General features: G+C 41.1%; 1 protein-coding gene across 7 annotated transcripts in view; it reads right to left on the bottom strand.

Annotated features, from left to right (window-relative positions):
- Positions 1–26,161, bottom strand: part of LOC109031847 (bHLH transcription factor single-minded) — a 74,972-nt gene that overhangs the window by 8,250 nt on the left and 40,561 nt on the right. For all 7 annotated transcript variants that reach the window (XM_019043635.2, XM_019043634.2, XM_072296626.1 and 4 more), the window contains 6 exons: positions 23,588–23,770; positions 10,810–10,895; positions 9,992–10,081; positions 9,476–9,593; positions 8,571–8,659; positions 5,137–5,330 (listed from right to left, as the gene is read on the bottom strand). In XM_019043635.2, the coding sequence (XP_018899180.2) occupies positions 5,137–5,330; positions 8,571–8,659; positions 9,476–9,593; positions 9,992–10,081; positions 10,810–10,895; positions 23,588–23,762 (752 nt within the window). In that variant the 5' untranslated portion in view covers positions 23,763–23,770. The remainder of the gene's footprint in view (positions 1–5,136; positions 5,331–8,570; positions 8,660–9,475; positions 9,594–9,991; positions 10,082–10,809; positions 10,896–23,587; positions 23,771–26,161) is intronic.

Genomic DNA, 26,161 nt, shown 5'->3' with positions numbered 1-26,161 from the left:
CCGTACGAACACTCGAAAGTTGCCAAATTTCCCTTCATAAAACGTGTATTTTTGACGACACTCATGCACATTTTTCTTTGAAATTTTCAGATATTTCAGATAAAATTGCGTACGAAATCGTCTGAAAATATTGGGAAAAAATATTCACAATTTTCCCTGCAAATCGGTATTTCGTCACCTTCCAGGCAAAGTATCACAAGCGCCATGCGACGTTTAAAAGTTTCCACCGCTATTTTATTTTTTACAGAGAAATGGTTGGTTGTAGTTGTCCGAAAATTTCACTGAATTTTTTTTGTGGTGCCCATAAAATTCAGTGAAATTTTCGAACAGATTCAACCAATAATTTCTATGTAAAAAAATAAAATGGCGGCAAAAATTTTTAAACGTCACATGGCGCTTGTGATACTTTGCCTGGAAGGTGACGATTTATCGAAGGAAATTTGGCAACGTCTGCTGGCTCATACGGCGTTCTTCCTTAGCACGGCAGCATAGCTTCGACCATCAATTTTAATGAAAAGCTCGCGGGTGAAATTTTCCTCGGAGGTCGGGAAACGCGACGGATGCTCACGATAGGCGGAAGCGTGGCGCGAAATCCGGATTCCGGCGGGCAGCGAGTGCGCATTGTCGGGCGTCGGGAGAGATTAGATTGTTGGTGAAATGCGCGGGTAAACATGTGCAACTCAAACAATGGCGTGTGTGCGAATGGCGAGAGGAATAATCTCGACCGCATCCCCGGCCCCGACTCTCGACCCGCCGCGCTCCCGCAGTAGCCAAAAAGTGCCCGAAACGCAACCAGCGCTACACCGACGTCGATACCAAGTTTTCAGGGATACAGCAGCGGGCTGAAGGTTGAAATCGATATGCAAAGCGAGACAATGGGAAAATGGAACGATTCTATTGGTGGAAGAGGGTGCACTGAAAAAAAATATCGGTAGAATTTACCATTCCTTCACGCTTTATTTCACACAGCGTCATTTCAGAGTCAATTCTGCCAGAAGGAAGGTAAACGTTACTACATACTGGTACGGTAACCATTCCTCTGGCAGAATCGACTTTGAATTCACGCTGTGTGAAATACAGCGTGAAGGAATGGTAAATTCTACCAATCTTTTTTTTTTTTTTTTCCAGTGTAATGTGTCGGAAAATCATCCCTCTTTTGGACTAAAAATTTTCAGAAGGGGTAGTTTTAGAGGGTGAGTGAATATAGATTTTATTGAAGGTCAGCACGAAACGAGTGTTTTGAGGTACCAAGGCAGAACGTTCGGAAAATCATCCTTGTTTCGGTCAGGAAATCTCGTTGGATCGACAGGACATGCAACTCTTTGAGGCGATCGGCCGTCTCCTGGGAATAGTAGAAACACTGTTTGAAATCAGGAAATTTCCTGCTGCTGCGTATTTTACAGGAAGTCCTGTCGATCCAACAGTTGGGTTCCTCAGTGTATTTTTTAGCTTCATCCCCTAGTCGAACCACCCCTCCTCGTGTTGCTTCGATCTGGCAACCGCGCCCGCGAATCAAATTCGGGATCGGGACCCGGAGCGAAATGCCTGGAATTTAATTCCCTGAATCCACTCAAATACTCGGTGCGCTGAGCAGGGGACGGAGAAGGGGGCTGTGGGGGGGGGTGACACAGCGACAACTAACACCCCCCCCCCCCCCCTACGGGAGCGACGGTGCAACGGCGTGCGACGGGTGTTGCGTCAGCTGATGCACTTCCCAAAGGATCAAATTTGTCAAACATTACTCTCCAGCACTTGTGCGTGAGCTCATTGGATCGCACTGCGTGCTGCACCATCATTCGAATGTTGTCGATTTTCCCCCGATGAAATGTTGATTTGGACGTATTTATGCCAAAAGGAACTATGTGCAAGTGGAAAGATGGGGTGTGCTCGTGGAAGCTGCATGAAAAACAATGTAAAAGTGGATATCGACGGGGTAAGTCTGCAATAACATAACTCGGTTTGCGACGTCGCGGACTTCCTGTCATACTTTATTTTTTAAACGGAAAACTACTCAACGGCAATTCTTTAAAACTGCCGTGATTTTTCCTCCAAGTGCGAAGAAAATTCTGCAAAAACTTCAAGGAATGATGTCAATTTGTTCTCCTTTGTAAAAATAACATAGAGGCGGAGATTTTCAGACACCGCAAACGAGTTTTCGAAGGCGTAAGTCCGCAATCACATATTTCGTTTGCGGTGTCTGAAAATCTCCGCCTCTATGCTATTTTTTTTAAGGAGAAGAAATTGACATCATTCCTCGAGGTTTATGCAGAATTTTCTTCGCACAGAGAAGAAAAATCACGACAGTTTTAAAAAATTGCCATTTAGTAGCTTTCCGTTTAAAAAATAAAGTATGAAAGGAAGTCTGCGACCTCGCAAACCGAGTTATGTGATTACCGACTTACACCGTCTAATTATACTTTTGGCTTTTTTTGAACATCAAGAAAATTTCATCTCTAACACCACTGAATTTGAACCACAAGCTTACGATAATTCGTGCGCTGGCGAAGCTGTTCATCAAACAGCTCTTTTTAAAGAATACGTACTTGCATCAATTCACCGAAGGAATGTCCAACATGTACGTTTTTCTCGAAATACTCCGTTCAATTTAAATCAGGTTGAACAGAGCTGGCAAGTTAGGATACTTACTCTCCTACTTAACCCCCATGCAGCTCGCTTACTCTCTCCCGCGTAAACTGATACGCGGGTTTTTTTAAGCCCGTATTTTTAATTGCTCACGAGGGGCAACAACACTCTACGGAGGGGTGGGAGGGGGTGGGTTGGGGCACAGAGAGTGCCGTCCAAGACAGGACGCCTGGCTGTATATACTTTCATTGTTGCCAAACTGTCCAGTCTGGACCACGTGTACTTGACAGCAAGAAACATGCTCAAATGAGGGTAACCTACACTGAAAAAAATGGTTACGTAGTGAGAGTCCATACTGATTGGAAAATCCAAGGTATGAGTTGCTGGTACATACGGTCTGGTTTTCATGACTAGAGCAGAGATATCGTCACCTTCCAGGCAAAGTATCACAAGCGCCTTGCGACGTTTAAAAATTTCCGCCGCCCTCTTATTTCTTTACTGAGAAATTGTTGGTTGAATCTGTTTGGAAATTTCACTACATTTTAATCGGCAGCACAAAGAAAATTCAGTGAAATTTTCGGACAGCTTCGTTGAAAAATTTCTCTGTAAAAAAATAAAATGACGGCGGAAATTTTTAAACGTTGCATGGCGCTTGTGATATTTTGCCTGGAAGGTGACGATATGCCGTAAACATGTCGTGAATGGAAAAGCATGTGTATGAGCTCACCATTCATACGTTATGGACGCTGGGTCCATACGGTATAGACGCTGGGTCCATGCGGTATTGCGGTATAGACGCTGGGTCCATACGGTATGAAGTCCGGGTACATACTCTTCGTATGTAATATTTGTCCATACTATAATGGACTCTATCTCTATTCATAGGTCGGCATCAAATTTTTCACACTCTGTATGTGGCCCCGAGCCATAATTATGCAGCGTGAGTACATATCGACGGTGCAAGTCGGCAATCACATAACTCGTTTGCGGTGTCTGAAAATCTCCGCAACTATGTTATTTTTTTAAAGGAGAACAAATGGACATGATTCCTTGCAGTTTTTGCAGAATTTTCCTCGCACATAGAAGAAAAATCACGGCAGTTTTAAGGAATTACCGTTGAGTAGTTTTCCGTTTAAAGAATAAAGTATGACAGGAAGTCTGCGACGTCGTAAATCGAGTTATGTGATTGCCGACTTTCACCGTCGATAAACTTTTTTCAGTGTAGAATAAAAGCGGTTTCCCGCATGTGGGTCTTATGCGGCACAGCGATCTACCTATGAAAAAATGGACTATCCACGAAATACATGCTTCATGAAAAATTATAGTCCATATTTTGATCAGTCACGTGATTTGAAGCCGGTGGCGAGGCGTGAATGGTCGATTATCGATATTTTTCCATTTGAATCTATGGTAAAGAATCGATTATTAAGGTGTTCGTCGCGAACGATCTGTTCATCGATCCTTTTCCGTAGTTTCAATGGAAGATCAATCGATCTATCGCAAGGCACGCTACGCCTTTGGTGTCCATGAGCAATAGGTGCAAATAGGAGCAGTAGGAGCAATTGAAGCAATACAGTGATACCACTATTCGATCACGTGGGCGCTCGTGTTGCCTACCATAAAAAATTGAAGGCGAACCCACAATGCCCGAACTCACTTCTTCGATTTAGGTAAAAATACCGGTACAACCGTCTGTCGCCAAACTTTGAGCTTTGGTCTTTGGCACTATCCTAGCACACTGTCGTGCTAAGAAAAAACGCCTGGAGGTTCTTCAGACGTTTCAAAATGTCCTTTCATAAATTACGGATTGTAAACGGAAATGTTGGAAATATTTTTCAACCCTGTAAATCACGATTTAATCTAAAATGTCTGTTTATTCCAGGAAAAAATGTGCATATTTTTCCCTGGAATACATTTTTCAACAGAGGAAATTTATCACCATTCGAATGATTATACAGAGTTTTTCCTAAAAACGACAGCATGATAGATTTTCTGCATCTCGTCGATGAAAAGAGGGACAAAAGTCGTCCTTCACTGCCTAACAAGTTTACGCCCCTTTAGACTCCGACAAAAGATATGAAGTTGATATTTAACATGTAAAGTAAGTGGAAATATCAAGATGGCTCATCTTCTGTGGCAGTCTAAAAGTGCGTTAACTTTTTTGACACGGAATCTAGCGACGTTGCAGTTTTCTTGCCACATTTTTCAAATTTAATCGTTGTTATTTGAACAAAAGCTTCACTTTTCGGAGCTTTCACAGATTGTGTTTACTTCATGTAGCATGCATCGTGAAAATTTTTATGGAAAAATTAAGAAATTTTCAACATTTGAAATTTGACTAAACTTCAATTGAAAACATATAGAAATTATACTTATTCCCAATAATGTGAAAAACTTCAGATAATATCGTCAATATTTCAAAAATATTTTTGAAGGTATTTCGTTCTAACTAGAAACGGAGAGTAATTAAAGAACTATTAAAGTTGAGGAAAACCTGTTGGAGCAAGATAAAAAAACATACGATGAAAACCAGAGAAAGATATGGAAGCTTACCTGGCATCCAAAAATATTAATTTAAAATCTAAACTCGCCCGGAACATAAACATATTAGAGTACAGTTTGATTTCCGTGACGGCCGTCGGTGGCAAAGAGTTCCCAAAGGCTACAAGTCCTAAATTTTGGTAGCAGGGTGCGTTTGGATCCATTGAAAAAGGCTTCACTTTTAAATACCCGGAACAGTGGATAACCTACAAAAAAATAAAAATAAAACGCAACTATATTTTTAATCACCCACAGCAGAGAATATAAAAATTTAATGATAAGAATATAAAAAATACAGAAAAGTACAACTAAAACTTGTATTGGGACAGTAGATTTTCCTCATTTTTTACTACAATGACACTCCTGTACACATCAGACGTTGGCTCATCTTTCCTAATGTTGGTGTTTTCGTTTTTCTTTTCTTTTTCTTTTTTGCCTGAACAGAAAAACCTTGCAACATTCTGCCTTGAAATTTTTTGAGTATATTCTATTAAACGCAAGATAAATACAGAGAAATTTTCAAAATGTAATATGATTTTAATCAGTTTTCTACCGGAAAAGTAGACCACACGAGGAAACAAGGCAACTGAAAATGCAGATAGGTTGTTGTTGATTAAACCCGTCAGTTTATTGTAGCCGAATGAAATAACGGAGGGTCAAACCCGGGGCCCAGGGCCCGGTTTGGGACTTGGGTGAAAAAAAACCTCAAAGAAAGGGAACTCCAGGTGCTATCAGCGCCATTTTGTCCCGCGGGGTCGCGGTGGAGGTACGAGAGGGAGGCCCAAGGTGGAAATCAGCGATCCGTGCGCCGCACAGTGGATCCAGTCAATAGGAGAGCTCAGAAAAAATTTGGAATTTTTAAACGCTTATAACTCCGTTTATACAAAACTTTGAGGTTCTAAAAGTGGTTCCATTGGTTTCTTCGTGAAATTATTTTCCAGACGTACCTAGAGTACCTATATTGAGAGAGTATGGCCACTGGAGTTACCACCTCTGATTGGCTCAGCCATCTTAGGCTGAATGGAGCCCTTAGGACCCAAAAATGGCGGACGCCATAAAGTTAATGTAATGCAAAATGATTCAAAATGTAGTTGTCTTTGCTTATCGTAACGAGAACTTTACCCTAATGCACTATTGCGACTTTTTTACATATTTTTAAGGCTAATCGTGTGCAATTTTTGAGAAAAATGATCTTATAGATGTAGTAAGGTTGGCAGCAAGTGCGGTTGGTGATAACCGTCAAAAGTTGGCAATGACCCCCCTCCCATCATCAAAAACCAAAACAAAGCACCGCCATTTTTGGGTCCTAAGCCTCTCCATGGGGCCCAGTGGCCATACTCTCTTAATATAGGTACTCTAGACGTACCCCGCAAAATTTAAAATGTGACGAAATAAACATAAAAATTTGCAGTTTCGGTTAAAAATTTCGTGTTTGACCTCTCTAATTGACTGGATCCACTGTGCGGCGCGGCGCGTTGTCGGAGGTGCGCTGGGCCGTCACAATGCGAAAGGTATCTCTTTTGTGGGCCCTGACATCCTCTCAATGGGCGGTTCTCGATTGATAAAATGGAGGAGCATGACCGGGAATTCATTAGGGGGTTTCTCTTCCCGCGGCGCGGCGCGGAGCCAACCGCTTTCCCTCCCGTGCGATGTGCGCTAAGCTGCGGTGCCGCGAGGAAAAACGCCGTATGCAACACTCGAATGTAGCCAAATCACCCTCCTAACAAAAAGTATTCTCTTATTCAAATTATAAATATTCTGCCTTCAAATTTCCAAAAGGGCTCGATTATTGGGAGTGAAATTCTTTCATGGGCGGATCCAGCACTGGAAAAAAAAAAAACACATTGGATCTAGAGTTCAGACTCTTAAATACATCGACAAGAAAAAGTACTCTTGATTCAATCGGAATCTAGCTTAAATCAAGAACCAAGCCTCTTAATTTAAGCGGATTTCGTTTTGATTCAAGCAAAAATTCGATTGAATCAAGAGTACTTTTTCTTGTCAGATGTTTTCAAGAGTCTGGAATCTAGAGCCAATGTGTGTTTTTTTTCTAGTGAGGCACTTTCAACGGGAGAGGGGGGCGGAGGGGGTCTGAGAGGCTTCCCTCAAATTTTTGAAAGTTCAAAGCATCTAACAAGCAGTTTGAGTCAATTTCGTCACGAATAATTACCAAATACAAGCATTCTTCTCTCTCCTTTTCTCCGTCCCCCTCCCCTCTCTTCCCCCTTTTACTTACTCCTTTTTTTCTGGCAAGGGGGGGGGGGGGGTACGGCCTCCTCCTGGGTCCGCCTGAAAATTCTTTGAGCAATAAATTGAGGAAGAAAACTCATGAATTTTCTGAAAAATTAGTATGTTATCAGAGAAAATTCGGCAGCGTTCGAGGGTTTTTCCGCCGTTCTTCCTCAGCACGACGCGACGGTGAGCTATCATCAATATATTATGGATCCTCCCGCGTCTAAAAATCAAAAATATTTAATAAGAATCCATACTCAGAGTGAAAATCGGAGAACGTCATCGTCCCCGATATAAAATAATTTGTTTGAATCTTTGATTTAGAAAAAAAAAGAACATATATAATTTCTGAGACGGCAAAATATTTTGGACTTACGCTTGACTCTAAATCATGATAGAAACAACATATTCTTTAAAAAAAAATTGAAAGCAGAGAATGCAAATAATGTTATTGCTATGGACAAAAAAAACCCTAGGAAGTATGGAGCGATCCTTTTGGTTGAAATCAATGGTTCCTATAGACTGAGGTAGAAAATTATGGGCGAAATATCGGGTCTCTAGTGGGTTGCCGTCAGTTAGTATATTACCAACCTATTTTGTCAATTGCAACCTTTCGCTTCCACCAGTAGGATCCCTCCATACCCCTTTTGTCCTCTTTGTCTATGGCTTTGTCTATTAATTGCAATATTCGGCCTGTTGTTGGGCAGTATATTAACCTTACGCGTGCGCTGACGAGTATACTCGTCAAATGCGGCGAATGGGTTAAATCGTTATTGCAAGCTAACAACTGCCAGTATTGCAATCTTCTTCTTGTCTGAGCTTTTTTTTTTTTTTTTTTTTTTCGTCCAGCACCAGCACCTTCATATAACCATCTTCTCCGGTCTCGCAACTGAAGGCGCTCATGGTGAGTATAGGTGATTTTAAGAGATTTATTACGAGGATGATTTGAGGATTGTTGCTATTCTGTCAATTTGAACGATGACATTGACAGAAGGTAAACATTCTTGTTTGCGAACCCGATTATATTCTGTCGTCTCATATTTTTCTTCGGGTTAATGTCCTCCGATTGGCGGACTGCATGGGTCATCCCATTCTCCACCACCATTCTCAAGAAACCAAACTAAACGCCACTCTCGAGTGGCCTATTCGATGATTGTTAGAAACTGAAATTCACACCATTGAAAAAAGGGGAGTTAGTTTTCATGGATTCATACCTTGTGACCTGCCGTTGTAAGTCCGGCGTTTCTTTTTGCTAGCACACATTTCATTCTGAGGAAAAATACCCTTTCAATTTCTATATCCTCTGAAAAAAAAGAAAGCACAACACATGTCTTGAACAGAATCTTGAGAAATATTTTTACAGGTGCAAATCGTAATTTTTTGTTTATTAACAGAACGGTTTCAGCGCTCATGCCTATAAGGAGGAAATTCAAATGGCGCGTTACGTACATTATGAGTAGGTATACCCGGTACTTAAGTCTTGCCATCGCAGGATTAGATACAATTTCAAGCAGGACTGGTCTACTCAAGTTGCAGGTGACACCAAATTGACCAATTAATGCCAATGTATATTAAATGGGCATTTTAGCTAAATTTAAAGGGATAGGATGACAATTTTGTCCGAAAAAGGAAACATTTTCCTGTAGGAGGGAAGCTAAACTTCTAAAAAATGTCTTTAATACCGTAAAATTGATCAAAGTAACAAAATATCACCGAAAAGCCGGTTGATTCTGAAACAGACGAGGGAAGGGGGGGATTTGCCCAACCCATCCCCAAATGATGCCTCTGACTTTACTGCTCGCTTACCACAGAAGATTAACAAAAAGCAAGTTTGGTTGAAAGTCTGTAGGAAAATGACGATCATTAAGATTATTAAGCGGACAAAACATTCTCTTAAGCGTTAAAAAATGTAACCATTGAAAGATTACTTAAAATGAGAATATGCCCTCACTGAAGGAGTGCGATGGAATGAATTGTTAAAAATGGGACACATCCCACACATACACACTTATAAGTATGCTAATTCAGTGAAATCGAACGATGTTCCACGGTTAATTTAAGAAATTATATGGAGTGCGTCGCCGCCAGGGGAAAAGTTAATTTTAGAAAGCATACGTACCATGACAATGACTTTGATGAGGAGGGATAATTGGTTGATGTAGAGTTAAAACTGAGGTCATTTCTTCGTGGTCGGAAGGATGAATGTATTCGAAGATACTATTTCCAGTTAGTTCCACCTGAGAAATAAGTCAATCCATGAGTATTAATTTTTTTTTTTAAGAAAAGAAAAATAACTTTCATGTTCAGGCATGTAAAACAAAATATTTTAAAAAAAATGGGAAGCTTCTAGTGAACTTCTACCTCTCCAATCTATATTATCAAATGGACAGTTTTTTTCCTAAAAAAAAAAAAAAAAAAAAAAAAAAAAAAAAAAAAAAAAATCTATTTTATGGCATTTTTTTTCCATCTTCGTTGAGCTCACATCAGCTCCCACATTGAGAGAAAAACAAAATTTTCTCCCAACATTTTATAAAGCGCAATTTCAACTATCTTCAACATAAATGATATGCTTAAATAAACGGATGCATGCTTTGAATACCTAAATCTGAATATTAGGTAAGGGTTAGCTACTGACCTGTGAAAGTCCTAATTGCACGGAAGCAGTCTCTGATATGTACATTATTTTTCCGTCTGGGGAAACTACAAAAATAAAGCCTTCTAACGTCTGTAAAAGAAAAAAGGAGGGAACATTCATTAGGATTATATATGTTACGCACAAATCGTGTAATTGCCCAATTCATGAAATGGGCAGATTTTTGCCCATTTCATGAAATGAGGCAGGGATTTGCCCAATTCACGCATTGGGCAAAAAATGAAAAAACGCTCACGCTCAATTTGTGTAATTGCTCAATTCGTGAACTAGGGCACAAAAATATTGAAAGTAAGTACTGAAAAAAGTATACCCCAAATAAATCATGAAATAATTCACAGACAAAACGAATCAGGGTTTTAATCGTAAAAATAATGTGAAAAGTAAATGAGGGTCACTGATTTTAAATGGTTTCTTGGTTTTACAGGTTGAGCGGCTGTTTAAAAGTGCACTTACTAGGGACTCTCTAGAATCGAGACATTTCAAGAAGAGTTATGATTGCATCGCTTAGTCTTACGGCTGCATTCTCTGGCAGAAAAATTAGAGGAGGCTAAATGGGTACATCTTCAGTTTCTGATGTAGGCAAAAAATATAGAGCTTGCTGTGCTACTCGCCTTTTTGTACAACTGTGCGACGCGCTTGAAATACTTTGAATATAACTTCGAATGATTGAAATTGTATTTCACACAAAAAAGCATTGCTAAATACATCCATGAGTCAAGCGAATGTACCGTGCCTCTTTCATTGCTGAAAAGATGTTGCAATTAGCTGAAATGAGATTGAATGAAACTCTTGATACTCACTTGTAAAATATTTGATCCTAATTCTTTGATACTAGATTCTCGTGGGTTGATAGGAGTTGGTGCGGAGCCCCATGCGTCACCGAGACCTGAAACACATTAACAAAAAAAAATTATATTTATCATTCCATTTCTCTTATTCTTGTATAAAATGTTACCAAAGCTCCTGGTCGCCCGACCATACTCCCTCCAACCTATTTTAAGTACAAATGAAATTACTCTCTTATTCCATCTCTCACACAAAAAAAAAAAAAAAAAAAAATGTGCTTGGTTCAAGCATGATGATACTGAATTTCATTTATCTTAATCCAAGCTGAATTTTTCCTGATACAAGAAAAAAATTCTCGGGTTAAGCAAAAAAGTGGTTTATATTAAGCAGCAAAATTCTTGATTCAAGAAAAAATACTTCTTGGCGGCAAATTTAAGATTCCTTTTTTTTCAGTGACCTCACATTTTTGTAAAGAAATTGTATATAATGTATGGGTGTTTTGAGTATTGGACGAATGCAATTCGATCGGCTCTATGCTTATAGTCTCGCCGTATATGTATTCAACCTTTCCAAGAAAGAACGCTGTATGAGCATTTCAGAGTTGCCAAATTTCATTCGATGAAATGTTCATTTTGTAGGAAAGTTATGAAGATTTTGCTTTGAAAGTTGCAGGAGCTTTAGGTGACATTGCGAAAAAAATTATCTGAAAAATTGGAAGAAAAATATTCATAAGTTTGTCAGAAAATTCGAATTTTATCAAAGGAAATTTGGCACCGCCTGAAGGTTCATACTGCGTTTTTCCTTAGCACGACGGCAGTATTGGGTGGCTCGGTGCTCGATTTCAAGACATGAATGAAGCAATGGTCACATCTTGGTCGACAGGATGCATTCACACTCTTCAAGCTCCAGCTGCAAGATCCCTGAGCGGCATCTCATCAAACGCGTGAAATACGATTTTGCAAATTTCGATCGGGATCCTCTGCGCTGCGCTGCGAGGACAAGCGGTCGGCTCGAGGAGATCAAAAACCTCGCATCCGCTCCGAGTTTTCCCGGGAGATACGCGGTTCTGCAAAATCAGATCGGGGACCACGTGCAGGATTTAGAGGAGCGCGCGGCACTTTTCAACCGGAATCAGTGCGCGAGAAGCTATAAAACGGAAAATCGATGCTCAACTGATTCGCTGATGGCCTCACCCGTTTGGAATAATTTACGATGCCGTTCCTTCCTCCTCCTCCTCCGCCCACGATAAAATTACTTTTACGACCCTGCCAAGTGCGTGTCACAAGCCAAACATCTCGCGTGCTTGTCCGAAATAATTCAGTCGGTTTTCGTCAACCGCGCGCAATGAGACACACCACCCCGGTAACATTCGAATATTGTTGGTAAGAACCGCTCAAAATAGCTCCTGAAACGACTTTCCATTTTTCAACAATTTTCGAGGAAGTCACCCGCCCCCCCCTCATCCCGTACCCGTCACTGAGACTAGAAAAATCCCACGAAGCCCTCTTTGGAACTGGAAAAGTCCCACAAAAGCTCCCTTAACGGGATTTCCTTTCGCCCCCCCCCCAAAAAAAAGTTCCCATAATTCCGCCCATGTCTTCGAGTAATTTTCTTTGGATTTTATCTGTGGAAACTCTCCACAGTAGGTTGTATTTATTTTGTGCGATATACACATTAATTCGTGTTAAAAGTTGAGCTTTCAAAGCTCTAAACCCTTCGAGGTCATTTGTCGTATTTCATGGGTGCAATGGACCCATTAATTTACGTTCTGAGTTGAGCTTTCAAAGTTCTAAACCCTTCAAGCGCGTTTCGCTCAACATCCGAAGCTGACCCTGAAAAGGTCATTGCAAGGGACATTTATAATGTGATAATATGTATATGAAGTGTCTCTTTTTATTATAAAGACAATCGACGAGGGCGTAAAATTGAAAATTGAATGCTAAGAACCAGTGGCAATTCCTGCAAGTTGGCAACACTGTTTTTCCTCCATTTAAATCCATTGAAAATATCGATTTTAGGTGAGGTAAGCTGCCGCACCGAGAATAGATTGTTACACATACATTTAAATGGAGGGAAAACAGTGTTCTCAACTTGCAAAATCGCCACTGCAAAGAACTGTCATAACAGTTCTCTACGTATTGAGCCTTAAACCGACGGGTAGTCGCCTGATTGCATTTTTTAATTAACTTTTTCACTTTTACTTACTTCTTCAGTTATTTTGTCACGCTTCATAAAATTTTACACTCCGCGTTTAAATATTATTCTGTACAATAATAATTCATCATATGAGTAAAAACTTGTCAACCGGAACCTCCCGTCAGCCGAGCGGTTGGCAACGTCATTAACTTCTCAAATGAGGCTTTCACTCATAAACTATTGCCAAATTTTGATGAAAATTAGCGGAACTTTCTGCAGGCCAACGAGATTGTCATCAGAAACAAACTGATTGGTCATTTGTTTGTTCCATGCTTTGAGGGTTTACTTTTGGTCCCCCAACCCAGAATTACGGTAACACGCCAATATCGTCGCGTGCCAGACAAATGGATGTATTCCCATTGCAAGGTTGTAAAATTAGCCCGAAACATTCAATTTATTACTTGAATATGACGGGAAATTTCATTCAAAAATAAATTCCCCGGTAAAAATTGGCGATAAGAGCTGCGTTTCAAAATACCATAGGAATTCTTGTAGCCGGCTAAAGAAGGCTACAGAAAATCATAAAGCTGGATGTAGAATGCGGAGAAAATCATACGGCCGGGCTATACGAAGCGATAAAAAATTATGCAGCCGGGTTATAGTTCCTATAGCCGGGCTTCACACTTTATCGCCTGGCTGTTGCTTTTTCGCCATCGATTATAAAGATTTTGTGTAGAAATTCGTGTGCTTTGGAAATCATTAAGTTTGATACGGAACCACCTTAATATTTACAAAACACACGTTATATTTTCCTTTAATACACATTTTTTTCATCAATTAAAACGAGAATAATGATCCATACAGGATGTGCAAACATTTCAAAATCATGAGTTGAATAACGCTGACTCCGCGAGATTAAATATTAGAGCCTAACACAAAGCGGAGCGGCGACGCACTGGCGCCTACAAACCTAACAGGGATACTTCACGCATTGCGCAACGCGTGAAGTATCCCTGTTAGGTTTGTAGGCGCCAATGCGCGTTTCGCGCGCGCTTGCTGCCCGGTGCCTGCCTGCCGCGCCGCGCCGCAGCGTGCCACGGCGCTTGAAGCAACTATTTCACACCAGAGGTATTGCACAGTATCATACGAAACTGAAGGCGCTCTAATATAATAGGAATGGCAGGCATCCATCAATAGTACGGGGCTTTCCTCGCAAAATAAATCAAGATACTGCGGCCCAAAAAGGAAGCAGTGGTCCAAAAACTCACTAAGTCCTAGCATCCGTAATGAGTGACGTTTAGCATACACTTTATCGCCTAGCTGTGAGTTGCTTAGTCGCCATCGGCTATAAAAGGCTATAAGAAATTGTGTAGCCGGCTAAAGAAGCTATTGGAAATCTTACAGCCGGCCGTAGGTCTATGGTATTTTGGAACACAGATTCTACTGCCAATTTTTACCAGGGTCCGATTTTTGCTTGTATAATCAGAAGAAAAATTGGTGAAATTTACACAAGAAATGACAAACTATTGCCTAGTAAAAGCCTACAAAAGCCTATGCCTCGTCCTGTTGTGAAACGCTAGAGTTACTGTTTCGACTATTGCGACAAATCAAAGCAAAATGTATGAATCGCAGACAATGACCAATCGCCGACAAATTGCAATCTATTTGTGTTGCATGAAAAAAATGTAGGAATTCAGACAAAGGTTTTTTCCTTCTTGCCTGCATGGTACCAGCATGGAGAAATCAGTGTCCGTACTCAGGGGTTACCATACTGGGTTTGGATCGGGTAGGCAACTAAACTAACTGCTTGGCAAGGCGGAGAGTATCACCAGGTTCGAAGGCGTTCCAAGCCGTGGTCGTTCTTTTGTAGTTCTTTACCGGTGAAACGTTTGACTTTGAAAATCATGTTAATGCGAATTGTTGCAATTTGACTAATCAACTTGTATGCCGCTGGCAAATTTCCGGTAATTTCTGACAGCCTATGACATAATACGGTAAAACATTATTAAGGTTAGCTCTCTGGCGGACAGAAATTAGTCATCCGTGTGTGCGAATCCAGCGGGTTGGCAACGATCGCAGCCCTTCGTTTAAACATGTGCTGAAAAATCGATTCTTGTCGGAGCCGCATTGGCGTAGCGTGCTTTGCGATATATCGATTGATTTGTCATTTAAACCGGAGGAAAAGGATCGATAAACAAGGTGTTCGCAACGGAAACCTTGATAATCGATTCTTTATCATAGCTACAAATGGAGAAATATCGATAATCGGTCTTTCACGCCTCGCCACCGGTCAGAGCTCTTGGTTCCTCCAAAAATCGATTAATTTTCATGGATTTAAAGGGAGGGAAAGCAACGTGGCGAACTCGCTGGATCCTCCGATTTTTTCTTAAAACTAAATTTGACAAAATTCACTCTCCTCAAAAATTCGCCTCTTACACTGATGTACTCTTTCCTGCTTATGATTACAAGTGAAGCCTTGTACATAAAAATAGCGAGTGTCTTTGCGTTTTCATACGTGAAAATTTCATACGTGTTGCGCTTGATTTTCTTCAACAATATGACACACGTGCACAGGACAAATGACCCGAAGAAAGGATAATAACAATAAGAGCAAGAGAGCAGGAATAATAACAATAACCTGTTGGTCGGGAGAAGGGGGAGTGCGGTAAACGCAGAGGCGCGGAGAGAGAAGCGGAGGGCAAGGAGAAAACGGACGAAAGAGATGAAGCGTAACTTTAAAACCGAGTGGAGACCATAAAACGCTATAAACTGGAGGAATACATACGAAAGGGGCTCGTAAAACATTTTATTGAAACAGAACAGACGAGTTGGCGACAGACGGAGGTGCCGGCGAAGGGGCGCGGGGGGCCGTGGGGCCCCCGGCCCGAAAATGGGGCCCGAAAAGCTTCACTCCGCGGTATGAGGCCGCGGAAGTACGCGTGGCACAGCGGCCTGATCATTGAAATTGATAGATAAAGCTATAGACACATGCAGACATAGGGAACATGGAGCGGTCCTGCTAGTTGAAACGGGTGGCTGTCATGGACCACTGAACAACTGAGGTTTAGCTACAAGCAAGTAAGGATGCGGATTTTCAATGGATTCCACCAAATAATCGATTTATTTACAAGAAAAATCGATAAAACCAAATCGATTTTCTTACTTCGATACATCGGCCAAGTTGATTCTTTCTTCCAATCGATGAAATTTTGGGTATTTTTGATTTTTTTTTGACGGCCCAAGCTTTTCTTATATGCTTTAGTTTATCCTATACCGACATTTTTCTAACTTGTTTTGTGATGATTTTTTCACTTCTGTAATTCGTCGAAATTTCATGGAAGATGGAATTTTACCTGTCCGATAAATGAATTCGGCATTTCTGGTAGAGGCAGAAAATAGTCGATTTTTTAAAAATCAATACTCAGAAAAATCGATTTTTACCCTGGAATCAATCCAGTTTCAATAGATCTTTTGGCGGATTTTTTTTTTTTTTTTTTTTTTTTTTTTTTTTTTTTTTTTTTTTTTTAAACCCGTATCCTGAGGCGCAACCGACCTAACCGCGAGAGTGAAATGATATGCAATTCCTGAGCAATGGTCGTGCAGTGTGCTGCTCGACCACGATAAGTCTTCGAAACGAATCGCATCGAGACTATTATTCCCACATATTTGCATTTTTTTTTTGAAAAACATCTCGTGACAATGATGCGAAGAGCAGATCGCGTGCTCAGATCCAACGAACAATTCGCAAATAAAAGAAAAGAAAAAACAGACGCCGAAAACACATCATTCGATTTCAATCGTTGATTTCTCGACTTACCAACGACTGCTATCAGAGGGTTGCGGAACCTAAATCGTTTAGTATTTCGGCCCTCTTATCTTGGCCGTCAATGATGCGGTTGCTTATTTATACATTCTTTTGATGGGCCACGATCAAATATTTCGCGAATACAATTCGTCTAGACTGGATGCACTGTGCGCGCCGAGAAGGATCTCAACCCCCGGTTGATGAATTAAAGGCGACAAGAAATCAAAGAGAGCGCTGCCCTTGCAAGGGATTCGATTGGGTGCGATGTTGTCATATTTTCCGATAAAATTATAAAACCCGAGGCAAAATATGTGTCAGAGGCTAATAGTCAAATCAGGCATTTTGTCAAATACGAAGGCATATACTGCCGTGCGAAGCAAGAACGCCGTAAATCCATGCATGAAGATTTTTCCTCGTTTTTTGGAACCTAACACTTTATATAAAAAAAAAAATAAAAAAAAACTGTTTCACCCATGCATCTCAAATTTTCAGGTTAAGTTCTTGATAGTATTTGCGAAAAAAATTCTGTGAAACATTGTCCCAAGGTACACAAGTTTTTCTGCTGTAATACATCGTTTCCAAAAAAAATTTAAAATGGCGTTTACGGCGTTTGTACGTTGCACGTCAGTACAGTCAAATGCCTAGGCATTATAGCCAAATTTTCCTACTTAGATTGAAATTTTGATTTTCTACCCTAATTTAAGACAAAATAATTCGTTGCTCCTGTATGAAAGAATTTTTTGTAAAAATATGCAGCATACAATAGCATTTTAAACGATTTTAAGATCCCGAATGCACATTCGTGATGAAATTTTCAGCACGTCATAAAACATGGAATTTTTAAAATTTAAACATTTAAATGTACAAAAGGCATAAAGGAAGGAACAAGGAGAGTTGGCGGATTTGAAGATTTATTTTTCCTAAAATACTGAAAACCCGTGAACTCCTCGCCATAAATTTACAGAATTCCGTGAACTGTCATAATTTGACTACCCGCCTAGGCATTTGATCAAATGCCTGATTTGACTGATTGCCTTAGACATATGCACAATGTATTGCACAATCTAGCAACTCTGATAGGGCTGTGCTTTGATGCTGGTGCGCAGTCGATATCTAGATCAGCTCGAATCAAACAAGCTATAATTAACAGGTACCTAATTTGGTTATAAAATTTGAAGGCGACGATCTTTTGAAAGACGTGGTCGCTCCTGGGTGACAGGCCGAGATAGGGATCAAACGAGGGGATCCCTCCGACATGTAAGAACCTCATAACCTCTATGGTAATCTGGTAGGCATACGCGGTTCTTGGTGCGAGGGACAACGGGAGAGCATCGTAAGGTGAGATGACATCAGATAAGCACTCCTTTTTCAACAGCGCCCCGCAATGTATCAACAAGACAAGATCAATCATTATTATTATTTTTATACATCGGAACGTTTTGATCGGCTCGGGCGCGTTTGAAACGAGCTGTGTTGAGCATGCACCGTCCAAAATTCATCCGAGAATGAGCATTCCAGCGGCAAATGTTCGGAAAAAACTTGAGATTATGAGCTGACATGGTGAAAAAAATCCCAGAAAATGAAGAGGAAATACTTGTTTGTTGTTTCATTTCCCACGCATTTTTCAACTTTCATTTCATTACGGGCTCGTAAAAGCTTGTCCACGCCGTCAGCACGTCTGCCTCTAGGTCAATAGGTGCCAGGTTCGAATCCCGATAGTAGTGTCAAATTTTCTAGGAACTGACGAGTAGATCTGCTGAACAGATCCTACTCGACCTTAATCCTTGAAAATTTGAAAATCCTGGAGCATGGATGTGTACGAATCATGTGCGGTGGCTGTTTATCTAGCGACTAAGGCTAAAAGTTAAGCCAAACTAGAGAGGGCTCCAGCTCTTGATTTAAAATTAAAAGAGGAAAAAGGAATTAAAGAGGAAAAGAGGGAAAACAAGCTTGCCCAGTAAGAGATGGTGGGTAAAAGACTCAAGCTTCATGATCTATTTTTGAGGGGGTTTTTCCTACCTTTTTAACGTTCACCCTAGGAAAAACGACTCTGTGTACTGTAATACCTGCTTACAGATATTTTTTACGTGCAAAACTAACAAAAGCTGCAATTAAAATAAAATATACCCCTTTTCGCTGTGCTTTTTGCAAGTTTTGTTTTTTTCTTATCTTTTATTATTTTCTTTACATTTGATATCAGTGATTACAAATTCTCCAACTTTACTCGGTAAAGAAGTTTTAAAAATGTGTGCGGAAACGGGCCACTAAAATGAGTTTTTTTCCATTTCCTCCTGTTATGCAAATGTTTGGGAATGCTGGAATTCCGATGGTAGACGTTTCAGCCTGGTGCCAAGAGTCTAGCAGTGAGCTCTTATGTCCGTATATATGAAAATTTTCCTCATTGATAAGTCATGAGTGGAGATGATCCATAAAAAATCCAGTAGATGACGTCATTCCATGGTGAAATTATCGCTCACTTAACTTCCCTCATGAGTAGGTACTCGCTGATGCATTTTATTGACTCCGGGGAATATCAAAGAAAGGCAATACCTAATAATGTAACATTTCGAGAGAATCTGTAACCAAATTAGGCCTGTGAATTCAATTGCCCAACAACGGCGTGTTTATTGCGTACAATTAAGAGTTCATAAAAGTTTATTTCTCATTTAGGTTGGGGGAAATCTTGGGAGAAAATCACTCCGAGGAATGAATCTAGACATTAAAAATTTAACAGTCGTCATTCGGCGAGGCTTCGTATTATCATTCCAGCTTTCATGCTTTCATACACATGGCATTACCAATGCATTGATGAGCCTCGTGATATCCTTAGTGACATAATTTCATGAGATGGATTCAGTGGGAGACTTGAATGATTAATTTATCGATATTTCTCCATTTGAAGGGGCGGTAAAGAATCGATTACTAAGGTGTTCGTTGCGAACACCCTATTTATCGATCCTATTCCATAGGTATAAATAGTAGGTCAATCCATACATCGCAAAGCACGCCGCGCCACCGGATGAATCCAAGAGTCGGATTTGTCATATACATGTTATTAAATTGTATGGATATGGGGGTGAGTATAACTGTTTTGTAGTTGATGGTTTTTATTTTAAAGATACGTATTACTTGATACAGAAAATTCGGTTGAACTGTTCTGTTCAATAGAAATGGCTGCGGACATGGTGAAAAACATCAAACTCTTTTCAGTCCCGTAAAAAAATGTTAGCTTAAAAAGCTGGTCACGATACCCAAAGAGAAAACAAAAGCAGCAATTTGAATTGCGGACCCCCTACTTTTACGAGTTGTCTTCCGGAGATAACAGAGATCAATTTTCCAGATTTTTCTGGTGAGATTGTTGGGTAATACATGACACTTTTTTCTTTAACACACCAAACTGTTCGACCTGAAATATTATTTTTTCATGACACCAAGTGTCATATTGCAAGTTGAAAAAACAAAGTTCCAAGTCGATCTTTTCGGTGTGTTTGAGAAAAAGGTGTCATGTATTACCCATCAATCTCTTCGGGATAATCAAGAAAAGTGGTTTCTAAAATCTCCGACGGGCAAACTTTTCCTTATTTACGAGATATTTTCGATAAAAAATGAACCCCGTGTTATTTCCCAATGTCTGTGAAGTTAGCACCACGACTTTTAAAATTTTAAATTTTCTCTTTTGCTCATCATTGCTCATCATTTGCTCACCTCGAAAATCGCTTTCATTTTTTTTGCTCAGGCATGCCCCCCCCCCCTCCCCCCAAATGATGAGCCAATCATAGACGAATCGTTAGGGGATGCCACTCGTTCTGAAATTCAAATTGCGGCTATTGTTTTCGCTTTAGGATGAAGGAAGTGTCCTGCTGAATGTGTTTCTCGCTTCTCTCACTGTCACTCTGAAGTTGCGACTAGCGAGTGGCAAGTGCCTTGGACTGCCACCAACGCGATCCAAATTAGATCCTGGCCCGGCGCATGAATTTTAACGACGCTGCAAATTTTCCTCAAGCTCGGAGTTCTTGACTCGGCAATGGATATTACAAAAGTGGAAGTGTCAAATTAACAACTCCAGCGTGGAACTCTCCTATTGTGATCGCACATGGGTCGAGAGAATTGTTCTGCCATTTAAACCTATGAAAAAGGATCGATAAACATGATGTTCGTAACGTACACATTAATCGATTCTTTACCATAGTTTCAAATGAGGGAATATCGATAATCGATCGATTCATGCCGCGCCGCTGGCCGGTATCAGTGCCATCAATTCATGATGCTGCAGCTGCCCCGTTCATAAGCCGAGCGCATTCACCGCCATATCTACAGCCTCCGTGAATCCGTGACCTACAATAATCAACTAACCAGTCGGAGTCGGTCGCAAGTCAGAAAAATTCATCACCTCGGCTTAAATAATCGTTTTGTTAGCCCTCATTTTGTTAGGGGCGAGGGGCCTATCTCCCCATCCAAAATGGGGTTGATAAATGGTCATACCCTGGATTCTGGGTCGAGCGGAGTTGCCTTGCTGCAAACTTTATTCTGTTAGTTATTTTGGAGTATCCTGCATCAGACTGAATCTGGCTAAAACCAGATAAAACTCATAAAGACAGTAAACACTGGGGAAAAAAAACACATTGGATCTAGAGTCCAGACTCTTGAAAACATTGACAAGAAAAAATACTCTTGATTCAATCAAATTTAAGCTTAAATCACAAGGAAATCCGCTCAAATTAAGAGGCTTGGTTCTTGATTTAAGCTTAAATCTGATTGACTCAAGAGTATTTTTTCTTGTCAATGTTTTCAAGATTCTGGACTCTAGATCCAATGTGTTTTTTTTTCCAGTGAATCGCTGCTAGACATATACGGTCTGTATAGGTAATGCCCGTTTACGAGGGAGGGGTAGAGGGGAGAGAGGTAAAAAAATATTTAAAGCGTGACGTATTTATGAACGACCCTCTAAGGCTCAATATAACGGATAAAAGTCGACGAATTTTGCCATGTACAAGATATTTTTTCTCGACTTTTAATTTTTGAAAGGAGAATATTTACGAGTAGTGGAGCTCAAAGCTACTCCAAACTCACTTAAAAAAAAAAATAAAAAAAAAAAAAAAAAAAAACTTGGCGCGTTTCTATTAAACACTGTCCAATTATGCGAGCTGATCATTAGAATATTAGACAGAGCGATAGAAAAAAGAGTCGAAGGGAGAACGTAGCGATTCTACTGGCGGAAACGAGTGGTTGCAATGGACAAAGGAGGAGGTAAGGAGTCCACTAACTAACGGCAGCCCACGAGGGACCCGATAGTTAGTCCATCCCGTTTCGCCAATCGGATCGCTCCATTTTCCCTTGCTCTTCTTTGTCTATAGCTTTGCCTACCGGTCCCAATAATATGCTCACTGTTTAACACAGTGCGGTCGGCGTCAAACTCATATCAGCGCCTGCAAGACTGCAGGAATACCTCATGCATTGCGCCAAACAGTGCGGTCGGCGCCAAGCGTATGTTAGCGCCTACAAGACTGCATGAATACTTCTCGCACTGCACCAAACGCAATGAGAATCCCTGACGTGAAGTCACGACGGAAACGGTGGACGCAGCAAAACGGGGCAACCGTGTCCGATTACGCGGGACAATTAAGAGCATCATTTTTATGGGAGAGGCGTGTTTGCCGCCGACCGGGGGGGGGGGGGGGTGGACAGGGGTGGGGTAGGCCCTGAGACCGAGGAGCGAGGCAAAGACCACTGTTAGCCGTTGATTGCCATCGTTTATCCGGGATTTCGAGGGTGGAGCTGCGAGGCGCGGGGCGTTGTTGCGCCGAGTCAATAAGCCAAGCTACCGTTGAATGTTCATCTCGTTACAGCCGCGCTAGGGAGCTCCAGATTCGGAGGGGGGGGGGTGTTGAGGGGAGCCCTTCAAATTCCTCCTATCACCGCTCACGCACATAAAAAGCAACAAAAACCGGAGCCCCGGGAGGAATTTTTATCCATCGTCTTCACCTCGGCTTCGCTCCTCGTCCTGTAACTCGGGAGCGCGTAACTCTGGTATAGATATAGAAAACTTGTCCAGCCCCTCACTGGAAAAAAAAAATACATTGCATCTAGAGTCCAGACTCTTGAAAACATTGACAAGAAAAAATACTCTTGATTTAATCAGATTTTTGCCTAAATCAAAAGGAAATCCGCTCATATTAAGAGGCTTGGTTCTTGATTTAAGCAAGAATCCGATTGAATCAAGAGTATTTTTTCTTGTCGATGTTTTTAAGAGTCTGGACTCTAGATTAAATGTGTTTTTTTTCCAATGCTGTGTATGTTCAAGAGCTCTTTCAAAAACTTGAAAAAAACTGATGAAATTGAAATTACGGTGCTGCCATTATCTTTCACCAAAATTTCGGGGCTCCCGGCATTGATTCCGATCTCCCCAAGTTCCGAGAAATATTCCGATTTTTTAGAAAGTTCCGGGAGAAAATTCCGAGATATACCCGGATTTAGTACCAAAGATTGACAATTTTACTGTGTTCGAAAAATCATCAAATTTGATCAAATAATCGGTCAAACTGACGAAAAACTCCGAAATTCCGAAAAATTCCAAAAGTGGCCGAAAATTCCGAGAAAAGTTTCGATAATTTGAAAAGTTCTGAAAGTCGGAAGCAATTCCGGGAGAAAATGTAAAGGGGCTGTTCATAACATAAGTCCCGCTCTGGCGGGAGGGGAGTCGAGGGGGGGGGGTACGCCATTTTGTTTTTTTCGCGCTAAAAGATATGAACGCAAAAGCGCAACGAGGGGAAACGGGGTGGAAAAATCTCAAATTCAGCGTTACGTATTTCATGACAGAGTGAGAGCTTGAAGTATTGATAATGGTGACTTACCATCAGGGAAGACTTGTCGCATTTTGAGGTAGCTTGTGGTGAGCCGAATGACGGAAGCTTTGTCTAGTTGTGTTGTTGTCGTCGAGGGTAATGGTAAAAGCTTGGCCAGTTCTAAAAACTCCGTGTTTTCCTTCTCTCTTCGGCTCCTCGCAGCATTTTTACTTTTTTCTTTCATATCTGCACCTGAAGAAAAACCAACGACAGAAATAGTTAGAGCCTTTTTGTCCATAAAACTCCATGATTTCTCTTACGAGGGCTCTCGTAAGAAATGAGATACCTCTCACGTTGGGAAAGCGATGCAATCAGTGGCGAGGCGTCAATGACCAATCATCGATATTTCCCCATTTAAAACTATAGTAAAGAATAATTTTGTAAGTGGTTGTTGCGAACATCCAGTTTATTGATCCTTTTCCATAGGTTTAAACGGCAGATCAATCCATACATCGCAAAGCATGCCACGCCACTGCGCGAATGAATAGGTAATCCGACGTCCAACGTGCTGTATAGCGTTATTTGAATCCGAGAGTTTTGTCCCCCCAAATAAATCTTAAAAATTCACAAATGAGGGGCTTGGATGGCAAGGCGCATAAGTGCAGTTTTTGAAAAAACTGAGATGTTAATGATTTCTAGTAAAACTAGTCTTAATGCATACTCTGTGAAAAAATCGCTGCCAATTCCAACTTATAAGCATCAAAATGTCAGTTGGAACTTTCTTTCCGCCATAAGGCTCCATGTAATTTCGAAACTTCAAACGCGTATTCCTGGAAATAGCAAAAACTGCATCATGCGCCTTGTTCTACATCTACAAGCCCCTCAAAATATTGCACAATTTCTCGATGGATTCTCGACGATGTTGAAGATCCATCTTAACTTTAGACTCTGTCCGGCGGTCCATTCTTGCTCGTCAGTGGCGAGGCGTGAATGATCGATTATCGATATTTCCTCATTCGAAGCTACGGTAAAGAATCGATTATTAAGGTGTTCGTTGTAAACACTCTGTTAATCGATGCTTTTCCATAGGTTTAAATGGCAGACCAATCGATGTATCGCAAAGCACGCCACGCCACTGTTGCTCGTATGACGTAAGTCTGAAAGAGTCTATAAAAAGCCATGAGGTAAGTCCTCGTACGGATCCGCTCCGGTGACTGAAAACAAAGTGGAGACTTGACCTTGAATTTACAGACAAAACATTTCAGAGAATGGTCTCTCGGTTTGGTTTCAGAGAGAGAAACATCGCGGTCCAGATCGATACGTAAGGAGAAAAACGAAAAGGGAAAATCCGAGATCTCGGAGGCTATCGACCTTGCGGTCAGCTGTGAAATCACCCGAGTCAGCAACGTCAGTGAAGTCGAGGCTGGATTATTTTGATGACAGATGACGCCCGGCACTCGAGAAACAATAATAAAATCGGTCATAGAACCCGAGCGCTGAGCGCAAGTATAGAGAGACCGGAGACTCCGTTTCTGCTGCGCGAAAATGGACTACTCGACGGGGTGAGAATCAAGATCAGGAGATGTTCCTTTTCAAATGAACGTATTTATGCTAAAAGAAACTATGGCAATAACGCACATGGTTCTAGATGTCCAATTTGCAAGCGTTGCTAAACCAATAGCTTTTCAAGCAGCGTTTTTTAAATCACTGGAAACGATCAAAACAGGCTGGTCCGATTTGAAAACGATTGACAAGAGTATTTTGTTCATCGATTTTTGCTGACTCAAACGAATCCGCTTAAATTCAAGGTATGTTCTAGATTTATGCAACTCTTTGAATCAAAGTACATTTTCTTGTCGTGTTTTAAAGTCTGATTTCTCTAGACCAATGGTTTTTTGATTAAGTAGCGATTTTCCCACGATTTTTTGGCAATAAAATCGCAAGTATCATCAACATCTGAGCGATTATCCTCGATTTTGTTGCAATTTTATCTCTATACAATCGCGTTCGATAATATCGAAATTTACCTCAATTTATCGCGATTTTTTGTTCGATAATATTGCGATTAATCGCCGTCGATGAAAAATCGCGAGTTTATTGCAAATTCGTGTTTCCATTCGTAAGATGATCGCGATTTTTCCGCCAAAAAGTCGTAAAAAAATTGCGATTTAATTTAAAAATATCCGATTTTCCGTTGATAAATGCTGCTTGGGTAGTCAGACAGTAGGGCGACGTTGAAGCCTTGCGAACTCTGAGACTCACCGTCGCGTCGCCCGCGGGAATTCAGTCTCGACCTCTCATAAATAGACGCATCTCTGTCAAACGGAACTATGTGCATTATGACGTGAGCCCTGTTATGCACATATTCTTATGGGTCTCAGGGCTCATGCCTCAGTACACATAGTTCCGTTTGACAGAAATACGTCCGAATAGAGCGTTGAAAAGCTGCGGAAACACTAGAGGCCTGCGTTTCCTCAAAAGATCCCACGGATTTTCTTTCGTGCTCACGGCGCGGACTGACCCGCGAGAATCCCGGAATCCCGTTCGGCGAAAACGCGGGTGGAGTGCGCCATAATCGCGTTACCGCGGCCGCGCGCACCTGTCCGCGTGTCCGGGCAGCGTGGGAACCCGCGGAGACAATGA

The sequence above is a fragment of the Bemisia tabaci genome, chromosome 2, assembly GCF_918797505.1.
Source record: "Bemisia tabaci chromosome 2, PGI_BMITA_v3".
In the NCBI taxonomy this organism is placed as follows: Eukaryota; Metazoa; Arthropoda; class Insecta; order Hemiptera; family Aleyrodidae; genus Bemisia; species Bemisia tabaci.
Note: the sequence above shows the minus strand (reverse complement) of the source record. Positions and strands in the feature narration are given on the sequence as shown.